Source organism: Nerophis ophidion, linkage group LG01 (genome assembly GCF_033978795.1).
Source record: "Nerophis ophidion isolate RoL-2023_Sa linkage group LG01, RoL_Noph_v1.0, whole genome shotgun sequence".
Lineage (NCBI taxonomy): Eukaryota > Metazoa > Chordata > Actinopteri > Syngnathiformes > Syngnathidae > Nerophis > Nerophis ophidion.
This window is the reverse complement of record NC_084611.1, coordinates 43,304,648-43,318,549: the sequence shown is the minus strand read 5'-3', so window position 1 is coordinate 43,318,549 and position 13,902 is coordinate 43,304,648. Positions and strand designations below refer to the sequence as shown.

Below are 13,902 nucleotides of genomic sequence, written 5' to 3'. Positions count from 1 at the left end.
AAGAACTGAAATTACATTTTCGGCACAGTCCCACTAAGAGCAGACATACGTTACAAGGGGACAAGACCAGACTGCCAACAGATCAGCCACTTACGGCGCTCCTTAAAAAGGTGAGAAAAAGGTGACATTGGGAAAGGGGGAAGAGTAAAAAAAAATCAGTCTAAGGCTGGACCCTCAGGAAGGGTCCAGACTGAGTCCGAGGAAAAAACCTCACATAGCAAGGCACACATAAACATGGTACATATAATCACACCAACTTGCAAACGGGGGGAGTGGAGGGAGTTGGGGCCTTGGAGGCCGGCTGCCGCTATAAAGCGCTACTCAGCCATCCACAACCCCAGAGGAATTAGGCAGTGGTGAAAGCGTTGATTTGGGGAGAGGCGTGTGCGTGCATGTATGCCCAAATAACTTGGGTGAGATGTTGAAATGTTTTTGTGGACTGGGGCCGATCTCAAGTTTGACACCAGGTGTTTTTGGAAAAAAAGGAAGGTCAAAAGCGTCCATCTTTGAGGAGTCCTCGGGGGAGTTCTTCAGAACAGCCTGTTCCTGATTGCATCAAGGCCATTCGAGGGAGTCAAATTGTAGATTAAGATGTTGTTTTTCTTCGAGAAGTCCAAACAATGACTTGCCTTCTCTGTGTGCCCATGAACGTGGTTTATTTAAATTCCTCACCATTTTGTAACCTCCTTGTTTGGTCAGGCCGTCCTGACGTACGCCACGCGGGCCGGGGAGCGGCGCTCCAGGGTGCACACGCTGACGCTGCGATGCTCGCCACACCTGCAGGATACCTTCCGCCAGTTCCAGGCCCAAACGCTGCTCACTTTCTACTGCAAAAAGAGTAAGGACTAGAGATGTCCAATAATATCGGACTGCCTATATTATCGGCCGATAAATGCTTTAAAATGGGATATTGGAAATTATCGGTATCGGTTTCAAAAAGTAAAATGTATGACTTTTTAAAACGCAGCTGCACGGAGTGGTACACGGCCGTAGGGTGAAGTACAGAGCAGTTGCGTCTCCCAGTCATACCCTCCACATTTTCCCGGGAGACTCCTGAATTTCAGTGCCCCTCCCGAAAATCTCCCGGGGCAACCATTCTCCCGAATTTCTCCCGATTTCCACCCAGACAACAATATTGGGGGCGTGCCTTAAATACCTTTGCTTGCCGGCCCAATCACATAATATCTACGGCTTTTCACACACACAAGTGAATGCAAGTGTTGCGTTTGGACCAGATGTTCCTCCGATTGAATTTAAGTTGCTGGTCAATCCCAAGTTCTTTTGATGACACATAAGCTGATTTTAAATGATAACCCAGAACAGAATAGGTATTTTGCAATTTATTCCAAAGCTTTGGAGAGACCAACCTAAACAACAACACATTCAATTCGCGTCGCTTAAGTTGATCTGAAAACACTACGGAAGTGTTGTCTTTTTCAATATGCCAATAGCCCCCAGCCTTCAGAGCAAATACACATTTCTATTGTTTTCCTCAGCTGGAGACAGAAAGAGATAGGAAAAAGGAGTATTGCTACTCCTGCATTCCAAGCTCAAGGTATCCACAGTTAACCATTGGTCATGAGATAAAGAAAAGATAAAAGAGTACAAGATGGAACACTAGCTATTTCAAATATGACTATAGAAAATAAATAACTCTTAAATATGAATATATGTAGATATCTATCTCTGTCACAAGGCATACTTGGTCAACAGCCATACAGGTCACACTGAGGGTGGCCGTATAAACAACTTTAACACTGTTACAAATATGCGCCACACTGTAACCCACACCAAACAAGAATGACAAACACATTTCGGGAGAACATCTGCACCGTAACACAACAGAACAAATACCCAGACCCCCTTGCAGCACTATCTCTCCGGGACACTACAATATACGCTACCCCGTACGCCCCCACCTCAACCTCCTCATGTTCTCTCAGGGAGATCATGTCCCAAATTCCAAGCTGCTGTTTTGACGCACGTTAAAACAAATAATGCACTTTGTGACTTCAATAATAAATATGGCAACGCCCTGTTGGCATTTTTTTTCCATAACTTGAGTTGATTTATTTTGTAAAACCTTACATTGTTTAATGCATCCAGCTGGGCATCGCAACAAAATTAGGCATAATAATGTGTTCATTCCACCACTGCATATATCGGTTGGTATCGAAATCGATAATTAAGAGTTGGACAATATCAGATATCGGCAAAAAAAAGCCTTTATCGGACATCTCTAGTATGGACGGAAGGAAAACAAAAAAAAGGATTCAGCAATTAAGCACATTAGGTGCTATAGACCAGGGGCGTCCAAAATGTTCAATATAATATAAATATTTTTTTTACAATTAGGCTCCCTTCAAGTTTGGTCACAGGATCCAGGAAGGTTATCTGTCATAAAAATGTTTTTAAAAAAAGTAATTATTATTAGGGACCGATGTCCCTTTGTGACAAAGGACCCTATTGTATTTCTAAGGTTTTATTATTATTCTTGATTATTCCGCCGCCTATTTGAGCTGTAATTTGACTCCCTTAACATGCTTCAAAACTCACCAAATTTGACACACACATCAGGACTGGCAAAAATTGCGATCTAATCAAAAAACCAAAACCAAAAACTCAAAATTGCGCTCTAGCGCCCCCTAGGAAGAAACACAGACAAAACTGTCTCTTAACTTCCAGTAGGAACGTCGTAGAAACATGAAACAAAAACCACTATGTAGGTCTCAGTTAGACCTATATTTCATACACTCTTACCTCCCAGCTAAAATCAACAGGAAGTTTGCAATTCCCCCTTCAATACAAAAGTTGGCAAAAAAAAAAATCCCTTTTTTTTTAAACATTATCTCCTCTCAGGCCGTTTGTCGTTTCGGCTTCAAATAAGCAAGAGAAGAGAGATTAACCCTTCTGATTAAAAGTTGATGGAATAGTTTTAATAACTGTTATGGTTTTGATTTTATCAGCCTTCATTTCATTTCAAAGATGGCCGCCGTGCGCAGACACAGTGAGGGAGACTTTTTTTTTCTTTTTTTCCCCTACCGTCTGCTGCTGTTGCGCACGCACCAACATTCGTGGGGGAGGGGCTGTGATCGTCTATACCAAGATGGCTGCCAGGTGCCGTAGCTAAGCCGGTATGTTTCAAAGTTGTCGTTTGCCTGCATATCGTAAAAACAACCGTCCGACATTCTTTATTTTGGGTACTTACATATGGTGCCTGACTGTTGTGGCGTTTTAAGGCCATCTGCACTTTTTATGCTACAGTAAACGCAATGAATGGTCCGGTTTTGATTTTATTTCTAAGATGGCCCCCGTGCGCTCACACAGATAGCTAGACGTTTTTTTCTTTTTTTTTTTTCCTATCACTCCCAGTATGTAATCTTATAAATGGCATAAACGCGCAAGTGACACAATATTTGAATAATATTAACATTAGTTGTGCTCCGCCCTCATGTGAAATAATTGTTAAAATGGCTGACGGCTAGCTATCGCTTATCCGGGTTTGGTTCGCGGGGGCAGCAGCCAAAGCAGTCCCGTCCATCGCTGCTTGCAGCTTTAATTTTATTTTATTTTTTTATTCATCTGTAGATCATCTTTACGTTTCTCTGTCGATATAAAGTACATTTTTTCAAAATGTTTTATCCCTTTTTGTCAAAACGTATGGGAAAAACACAAAGTATGCAATATTTTCCCTAAAAAAACGTTCAAAGTCGAATATTAGATTTGTAGTAATTAGAGCATTTATAGGTCAATGATTAAATCATATTTTTTTGCGAGCTAAGACAGTTTTCAATGCCAGATTAATCCGACAATGATTAAGTTTGTATTATTTTCATAAATGTTTTTTTGTTAGTCTTATTTTCATAAATGTTTTTTTGTTTGTCTTAAGGCCTTCTTGTCAAAGGTAACTTTTTATAAATATTGTAAACAGACAGTATTACTCATTTGTGCTTTTATTCTGATTTTTATTTTTTATTTTTTTAATAGTATATGTAAAATGCGTCGCTGGCCGTTAAAAAATAACCTGCAAGCCATAAATGGCCCCTCGGTCACACTTTGGACACCCCTACTATAGCTTACAATATACACATTGCCTGTAAACTTTGTGAATTGTTGCTGCAACAAGGTTTTAAAAAAAAAAAAAAATGTTTAACTTTCAATCATGTTCTGGAGTGCATGAGAAAGTGGGAAGGCCACATCGTCATTTTTGAAGTACAGTCGTGCTCATAAGTTGACATACCCTGGGAGAATGTATGACTTCTTGGCCATTCTAAAAAGAATATGAATGATAACAGAAAAACCTTTCTTCCACTCATGCTTCATGGTTGTGTGACGCTATTTATTGGCAAACAACTGTGTTCACTCTTTTTAAATCAAAATGACAAAATAAAGTACCCAAATGACCCTGATCAAAAGTTTAGATACCTCAGTGACTTTGAACTGATAACATGCACAAAAGTTGACACAAACAGGTATACAAATGAGTTTTAAGAAGGAACTTACATCTCTATGGTTTATTATCACATTCCATTAGTGCGGTGCATGTAAGTCATTATTGTGCTTTCAGTGTACTGTGCAGTGCTGGAGCGCCCCCAGCAGGAGCTGCGTGAAGAGCTGCAGACAGACCTCACGGAAGCGCTGGCGTCCTACCGTAAACATGGGTGCTCCGCTTCGGTGTCCACCGGTCAGGTGAGACCATTGACAATATATACACCCCGTTTCCATATGAGTTGGGAAATTGTGTTAGATGTAAATATAAACGGAATACAATGATTTGCAAATCATTTTCAACCCAAATTCAGTTGAATATGCTACAAAGACAACATATTTGATGTTCAAACTGATAAACATTTTTTTGTTGTTGCAAATAATCATTAACTTTAGAATTTGATGCCAGCAACACGTGACAAAGAAGTTGGGAAAGGTGGCAATAAATACTGATAAAGTTGAGGAATGCCCATCAAACACTTATTTGGAACATTCCACAGGTGTGCAGGCTAATTGGGAACAGGTGGGTGCCATGATTGGGTATAAAAACAGCTTCCCAAAAAATGCTCAGTCTTTCACAAGAAAGGATGGGGCGAGGTACACCTCTTTTTCCACAACTGCGTGAGCAAATAGTCAAACAGTTTAAGAACAACGTTTCTCAAAGTGCAATTGCAAGAAATGTACAGATTTCAACATCTACGGTCCATAATTTCATCAAAAGGTTCAGAGAATCTGGAGAAATCACTCCACGTAAGCGGCATGGCCGGAAACCAACATTGAATGACCTTGACATTCGATCCCTCATACGGCACTGTATCAAAAACCGACATCAGTCTCTAAGTGATATCACCACATGGGCTCAGGAACACTTCAGAAATCCACTGTCACTAAATACAGTTGGTCGCTACATCTGTAAGTGCAAGTTAAAGCTCTACTATGCAAAGTCAAAGCCATTTATCAACAACATCCAGAAACGCCGCCGGCTTCTCTGGGCCCAAGAAGCCCAGAGAAGCCGGCGGCGAGTCCCCATTTCAAATTGTTTTTGGAAATGTTCGACATCTTGTCATCCGCACCAAAGGGAAAGCGAACCATCCAGACTGTTATCGATGCAAAGTTCAAAAGGCAGCATCTGTGATGGTATGGGGGTGCATTAGTGCCCAAGGCCTGGGTAACTTACACATCTGTGAAGGCACTATTAATGCTGAAAGGTACATACAGGTGTTGGAACAACATATGGTACCCTCTAAGCGCCATCTTTTTTGATGGATGCCCCTGCTTATTTCAACAAGACAATGCCAAGCCACATTCAGCACGTGTTACAACAGCGTGGCTTCGTTAAAAAAAGAGTGCGGGTACTTTCCTGGCCTGCCTGCAGTCCAGACCTGTCTCCCATCGAAAATGTGTGGCGCATTATGAAGCGTAAAATACGACAGCGGAGACCCTGGACTGTTTAACGACTGAAGCTCTACATAACAAGAATGGGAAAGAATTCCACTTTCAAAGCTTCAACAATTAGTTTCCTCAGTTCCCAAACGTTTATTGAGTGTTGTTAAAAGAAAAGGTGATGTAACACAGTGGTGAACATGCCCTTTCCCAACTACTTTGGCACGTGTTGCAGCCATGAAATTCTAAGTAAATTATTATTTGCAAAAAAGAAAAGTTTATGAGTTTGAACATCAAATATGTTGTCTTTGTAGCATATTCAACTGAATATGGGTTGAAAAGGATTTGCAAATCATTGTATTCCGTTTATATTTACATCTAACACAATTCCCCAACTCATATGGAAACGGGGTTTGTATATATATTATTTAGAAATAAATGCAGGTTAAAATCTTTGCACGCGCTCCGCAGCTTGTCCTCCCTCAGGGCCTCAGAGCGCTTCCCGTCTACGTCAACAGTCTGAGGAAGAGCGAGGTGCTGCTGCCGGGCCTGCGCACCTCCTCCGTCCACCAGCGGCTGCAGCAGCGCTGTCAGGTCCTGCGGCTCGACGCCTCGGCTAGCGCCGCACACTTCTACCCGCTGCTCTTGCCTCTGGTCAGTCACACGCGCACAGCCAAGAGAAATACATTTATTAATGGCCGTACAAGTGTAAAAAGAAGTGAACCACTGCAAAAGTATCACTTTTAATACAATTCAACGTTCTGCAAGCTGTAGTCCAAATCATGGTTCACAAGTCTCGCTACATTGTTCACGATGTAATGGATAGGGATGTCTCCATCCAATATTGATATCCTATTATGTCGACTTGCATCTAAAATCTAATATGCACGTTCCCATACAAGCACCACAATAGATGATTGGGGAAGGGGATTGTGATGAGCGCATTGTTGGAGTAAAGGTCAGCGACCCTGTCCAGATAGCTGGAAACAGCGCGCCATCAGACAGGGGCGTGGCATGTGCTGACTGAGAGACACAGCTGCCAGATGATTAGTTTGCACAGGTGGTACGTGTTAAACTAATCATCTGTTGTCTTTAACAGTGAGCGGCCGGGTGCAAGAGGGAGAGGAAGGATCGGAGAGACTGAAAAGTCTACAAAAGTACACATATTGATGAAAAAAGAACCATATTAAAACCCTGCCAACTCTGCGCAACTGGCTTCCAGCGTGTATCTGTGGAACTGTGAGTAGAAAAGGCTTACATTTGGCGCCCAACGTTAGGCGCCAAATGTAACAGTCTCACGCTGTCACGTGGGTTCCCAGGACCAGCAAGGAAGGGCATGGCTATGAGCAGTTTGACTTTGTTTATTTTTTCAATAAAAACCTCAGTCCAAGTCGCTTTTTAGCTCCTCCGCTCGCTCGTCGTCTGTCTTCGGCTCTCCTCCTCTCTCGCTCTGCGTCAGCTGCACTCTTGCTCCTTCCAATCTCTCCGCCTCTCTCCCTGACATTCACAGCTGTCACCCTTTCAAACAGTTTGAGAGGATTATTGGATTGCCCCCAGGTGCGCGATCCACATATCTGATCTTGATTGAGGCTTCGCTCCCGGTGCGCCCCGCCTCGCCGCCATCTTGGGACGGGCTCCGGGGTGCCCTGCCTCTCTGTCGGACTGCTGGCCTCCCGGCTCCACCTCTCCACAATGATATTTTTATTTTCATATTATTTTTGTTTTTTTTCTACACGTCGCATAAGTTTAAAAACAAGCAACATTTGATATTACCCAGGCTGGCAACATACACTATTTTGCCAAAAGTATTTGGCCACCCGTCCAAATGATGATAATCAGGTGCCCTAATCACTTGGTCCGGTGTATCATATCAAGCACTTAGGCATGGAGACTGTTTCTACAAACATTTGTGAAAGAATGGACCAATCTCAGTGATTTCCAGCGTGAAACTGTCATAAATCCAGTCGGAAAATTTCCTCACTCCTAAATATTCTAAAATCAACTTTATTATAAGAAAAGTGAAGAGTTTAGGAACAACAGCAAGTCAGCCACCAAGTGGTAAGCCATGTAAACTGACAGAGAGGGGTCCGCGGATGCTGAAGCGCATAGTGCAAAGACTTTCTGCACAGTCGGTTGCTACAGAGCTCCAAACTTCTTGTGACCTTCCAATTAGCCCACGTACAGTACGCAGAGAGCTTCATGGAATGGGTTTCCATGGCCGAGCAGCTGCATCTATGCCATACATCACCAAGTCCAATGCAAAGCGTGGAATGCAGTGGTGTAAAGCAGTGGTCCCCAACCACCGGGCTCGATTGATACCGGGCCGCAAAAGAATTTTTCATTATTTTGTATTTTTTAATTTGTTTATTTTTATTTTATTTTTTTATTTTTATTAAATCAACATAAAAAAACACAAGATACACTTACAAATAGTGCACCAACCCAAAACCCCTCGCATAAAGGGAAGAAGATTAAGAGCTCTTCAGTAGGATTTAAGGTCCAAGCTATTGAATATGCTAAAAAGAACAGTAAGCAGCTATGTTTTATTAATATACCGTAGCTGCATGTGTCAAATATGAGTCATTAAATGACTCATATCCTGGTGGTAGAGGGCGCTAGTGATCCTTATTGCGACTACTCGGCTGCAGAAGAAGTGACAACAAGCAGCAAGAGTGAGCAGCGTGTATTTATTTTTTCCTCTCGCTTGCACTTTTAACATGGAGGATTACATATCTAAAATAAAACAGTTTTCTAAACTGGACTTTCAATCAAAGCAGGAGGTAATAGAGGAAGATCTCCACCGAGACAGAGAGACTTTTAAAACTGAATAAAGATAAGGAAGACTTCTATAAACAAGTTATTGATGCTTTTGATCAGAAAAAGCTGTGCATGGACTTCATTTATAAGTAAAGGTAAGACTATAATAACTTTTTTTTATTAAATGTGCTTTTCATGATGGTATCCTTACATCACACTCAAATTTATAAGGGCAAGCCTAAATTTACCGCATGCCTTTTGTAAGCGCCAGAGTGAGAAGAGGTCTTAAATTAATTAGCGCCCCGGTGGCAATTCAAGGAAATACGGTAATACAAGTTAGCAGCTGTTTAAACAGCAAAACACTTTTCTTTAACCTTAACGAGGAGGGTTTACTAAAAGTTCAAAAGAAGGAAAGCGCCACTGCTGCCAGCCCCACCCCCCCATGCTATGTAACATACCACTTTGTCGCCCGCAGCCGCCGTCACCCGCCAGCCACGAGCCTTCAGCCCTGCGCTGCTCCGGCGCCAGCCTGCATCCCGGCGGCGTGTATCTGATGCACACGCCCCACACCCTTCTGCTCTGGGTGGGCGCCCAGGTCCCGGCGGTCACCCTGGTGGAGCTCTTCAACGTCACCTGCTTCTCCTCGCTGCTCTCTGGAGAGGTCATAGTTCCATTTCAGAAAGTCTCGACTCATAGCTAACGTGTTGTTGCGCCCTCCAGACCAAGCTGCTTGTCCTGGACAACGCTTCGTCCGTCGGTGTGCGATCCATAGTCCACGTGCTGGATTCGGAAGCCCCCTGCGCCCGTGAGGTAAGGCCAAGAAAACCGTGACGCGACATTTTTTATTGCATTATAATTATGATGAATCCTCCTGTCTCAGTTGCTGCTGGTGAAGCAGGGAGACACCTTTGAGGAACTCCTGCAGCGCCACCTGGTGGAGGACAAGAGCCCCAACGGGGGTGCCTCGTACGCCGACTTCCTCTACCATCTGCACGTCAACTCTGTGCGCCTCCTGCAGTGACACTTCCAGTACACTTCTTTATTTATTTTGGTGTCCAAAATTCTAAAGCAGGGGTCTCAAACTCAATTTACCTGGGGGCCACTGGATGCAGAAACTGGGTGAGGCTGGGCCGCAAGAAAGGATGTCTTAAAAAAATCTAACATGCACTTTTTAATGAATTCACCTTCTTTGAATGGCTTTCCATCCGTATATTGTAGCCCAGAAGAGTTAGGGCTGCATGGGATTCTGGGTATTTGTTCTGTTGTGTTTATGTTGTGTTACGGTGCGGATGTTCTCCCAAAGTGTGTTTGTCAATCTTGTTTGGTGTGGGTTCACAGTGTGGCGCATATTTGTAACAGTGTTAAAGTTGTTTATACGGCCACCCTCAATGTGACCTGTATGGCTGTTGATCAAGTATGTCTTGCAGTCGCCAACTGCGCTTACATAATCCAAATACAACATGAGACTGGGCTGGCACGATGTTTGTACAGGTCGTAGAGGACGCTAAATGCAGTGCCTCCACAGTGGCCCCTTAATATTGATGATCTTGTGAAATCCGTGATATTGATTACATCTGGAGGAGTATTGAAAAATTGGGTGTCTTCCGGAAAAATTGAGGGTATACAATTATGACGCTGTAAAGCGCCATCCATATAAAACTTGCGGGCCGCACCAACATTAAGTTTTCACATTAAGGTGCGGGCCGCAAAATAACGTCTCGCGGGCCGCTATTGGCCGCGTGTTTGAGACCCCTGTTCTAAAGTATTTGATGTTTTTTTTTTTTTTTAAAAACAAAATGCTAAAAACAGTACTGTAGATGACTTACAGATGATATATATTAAAAGACAAAATGTATATTGTCAGCTCTGTGTTATAGGTGACAAAGTTTTATTTGTTATTAGTTATTTTGTTGACCTGCAACATATTGTCGGAAAAAAACAACAGAAAAAAATGCGAAAAGATAATATGTGATGAGAAAAAGCTGACAATTTTGATGCTAACAATAATACAATTAGTCACTGAAATGGTACAAACTTATTTGTTCTGTTTCAGTACAAAAAAGTACCGAAACAGTACTTGTTTGTACTGAAATACAAATAAGTACTAAAATAAGTACAACATTTTTTTCCGCCGTCGGAAAAAATCAAGAGGAAAAAAATGCGAAAAGATATGATGTGATGAGAAAAAGCTGACATTTTGATGCTAACAATAATACAATTACAATATTTAATTTTGTTTCCATTTTTTACTTTTTAAATTGATCTCAACCCTGTACACTGCTGCTGGAATTTTGATTTTGCTGAAGGAATCAATAAAGTACTATCTATCTATCTATCTATCCATCTATCTATATCCATCCATCCATCCATCTATCTATTGTTGCGTTTGGACCAAATGTTCCTCCGAGGGAATTTAAGTTGCTGGTCAAGCCCAAGTTCTTTTGATGACACATAAGCTGATTTTAAATGATAACCCAGAACAGAATAGGTATTTTGCAATTTATTCCAAAGCTTTGGAGAGACCAACCTATGAAACAACACATTCAATTTGCGTTGCCTAGTTGATCTGAAAAAAAAAACAAACAAACATTCAGACGCGCTGTCTTCTTCCATATATCCCCCGCCCACACCTACAGGAACGAATACACTTATCCATGGTTCTGCTAAGCCTGGGACAGAAAGCGATAAGAAGGGAGTATGGCTACTCCTTACATTCCAAGAGCTTCAATGTTAACACACACAGTTTACTAGCGGACAACCAAAAAGTGAACAAATGGAAAAACACTAGCTGTTTTAAAATATGACTATGAATAAAAATAAATAACTCTTAAATATCCATCTACCTATCTATCTATCTATCTATTACTGAAACAGTACAAACTTATTTGGTTCTTTTTATACAGTGAAGCAGAGTTCCCCATATAAATCAATGTCAACATGAATAATTGGTTCTAGCCTCCACAAAAGTACTTATTTTATTATAAAACTGCACTGCAAACTTTGAAGACACCATATCCAAACATTACAGCAAGCTTAAATATCAACACACTCACAATTCTCCTTGGTGCGTTCCAAAAAGGGAAATCATCTTACCTCGTGTCTGGGAATATGTGTGACAATGTTGAACGCTTTGGGAGTGATAAAACGATCAGTGGCTTCAGGTAGTGGCTTGAAGCAATCCCTCATCAGCTTGTGTCCCGGTAGTGCCTTCTCCTTTGTTGTCATTATGGTCCGCAGTGGCATCTTTTTCGGTCTCATCACAATTAAAGACTTTCCGCAGAAAAAAGCCCCCTTTGCTGATACCATTTGAACTGAAGGGGGCCGCAAGCCTGAGGCTAACCGGCTAAAATCCTAGCTCAGCGGTTGCCTAGCAGCCCTTCAGTGAGACTAAGTGTCAGAATAATTGTATCAAAGTTATCACAAAACTTTGTGTTACATTGAGTTCAGCTCGTTCAGCTGACTAAGCAAAAAGCTTGTAAAACTCCACTATGTACGATGGGAAGCGACATGAAGGTGTCGGTTTCTTTGATGTATTGCATACTTGCCAACCTTGAGACCTCTGATTTCGGGAGGTGGGGGGTGGGAGGGTGGAACGCGGGGTGTGGTTGGGGGCGGGGCGTGGTTAAGAGTCAAATATTTAATATATATATATGTGTGTTTATATATATATATATATATATATATTAGGGGTGTGGGAAAAAATCGATTCGAATACGAATCAAATTGTTTATGTTGTGCGATTCAGAATAGATCTTAATTTTTAAAAAATCGATTTTTTTTTTTTTTTTTTTTTATTCATTTATTTATTATTATTATTTTTTTAATCAATCCAACAAACCACTACACAGCAATACCATAACAATGTAATCCAATTCCAAAACCAAACCTGACCCAGCAACACTCAGAACTGCAATAAACAGAGCAATTGGCAGGAGACACAAACACGACACAGAACAAACCAAAAGTATTGAAACAAAAATTAATATCATCAACAACAGTGTCAATATTAGTTATAATTTCAGCATAGCAGTGATTAAAAATCCCTCATTGACATTATCATTACACATTTATAAAAATAATAAAAAGAACAATAGTGTCACATTGACTTACACTTGCATCGCATCTCATAAGCTTGACAACACACTGTGTCCAATGTTTTCACATAGATAAAATAAGTCATATTTTTGGTTCGTTTAATACTTAAAACAAATTTACATTATTGCAATCAGTTGATAAAAAATTGGCCTTTACAATTATAAAAGCTTTTTACAAAAATATACTACTCTGCTTGCATGTCAGCAGACTGGGGTAGATCCTGCTGAAATCCTATGTACTGAATGAATACTGAATCCTTTTAAATCGGGAAAAAAATCGTTTTTGAATCGAGAATTTAATCGAATCGAAAAAATCGATATATTATCGAATCGTAACCCCAAGAATCGATATTGAATCGAATCGTGGGGCACCCAAAGATTCACAGCCCTAATATATGTATATATATATATATATATATATATATATATATATATATATATATATATATATATATATATATATATATATACAAAATAAATATTTGAATTTCAGTGTTCATTTATTTACACATATACTACACACACATAACACTCATCTACTCATTGTTGAGTTAAGGGTTGAATTGTCCATCCTTGTTCTATTCTCTGTCACTATTTTTCTAACCACAGCTAGACTCTCTGACAGAGAAGAAGTCTAGCAAAACTACTAGCCATTATGGACAACACCTCCCACCCACTACACTCCGACCTTGCGGAGAGAATGAGCACGCTCAGTGGAAGGCTCAGACTCCCAAACTGTAACACGGAACAACACAGGAGGTCCTTAATACCGACAGCCATCAGACTGTATAATGCATATGTTCCTTGACTCCACTTAAATTTAGAATATATGTATATTATTCATATAATATATATTATATACATAATATTATATTATTTATTATCATCATTGTTTATTGTGAGCGAACTGTGGTGTTGAATTAAATAAAGTACATTCTATTCTACATTCTATTCTATTCTATGTACAGTAGATGGCAGTATTGTCCTGTTTAAGAGTGTCACAAGTTCACAACATTGGAGCTTACGGCAGATGAACTGCTTTACGGTAGACGAAAATGTGACTGCTGTTGTTGTGTGTTAATACCGGGCTGGGAGGACTTTAATGAAACTGCCTAACAATAAACCCACATAGAACCCAAGAACTCGCCCTTGATCATTCTACAGTTATAACGTCATTGGG

General features: G+C 40.9%; 1 protein-coding gene across 1 annotated transcript in view; it reads left to right on the top strand.

Annotated features, from left to right (window-relative positions):
• Positions 1 to 10,959, top strand: part of si:dkey-13n15.2 (protein transport protein Sec24C) — a 55,368-nt gene extending 44,409 nt beyond the window's left edge. Inside the window, exons 15-20 of the mRNA XM_061904408.1 lie at positions 700 to 838; positions 4,568 to 4,689; positions 6,343 to 6,525; positions 9,104 to 9,289; positions 9,349 to 9,438; positions 9,509 to 10,959. Coding sequence (XP_061760392.1) covers positions 700 to 838; positions 4,568 to 4,689; positions 6,343 to 6,525; positions 9,104 to 9,289; positions 9,349 to 9,438; positions 9,509 to 9,649 — 861 coding nt within the window. The 3' untranslated portion in view covers positions 9,650 to 10,959. The remainder of the gene's footprint in view (positions 1 to 699; positions 839 to 4,567; positions 4,690 to 6,342; positions 6,526 to 9,103; positions 9,290 to 9,348; positions 9,439 to 9,508) is intronic.
• Positions 10,960 to 13,902: the final 2,943 nt, after the last annotated feature.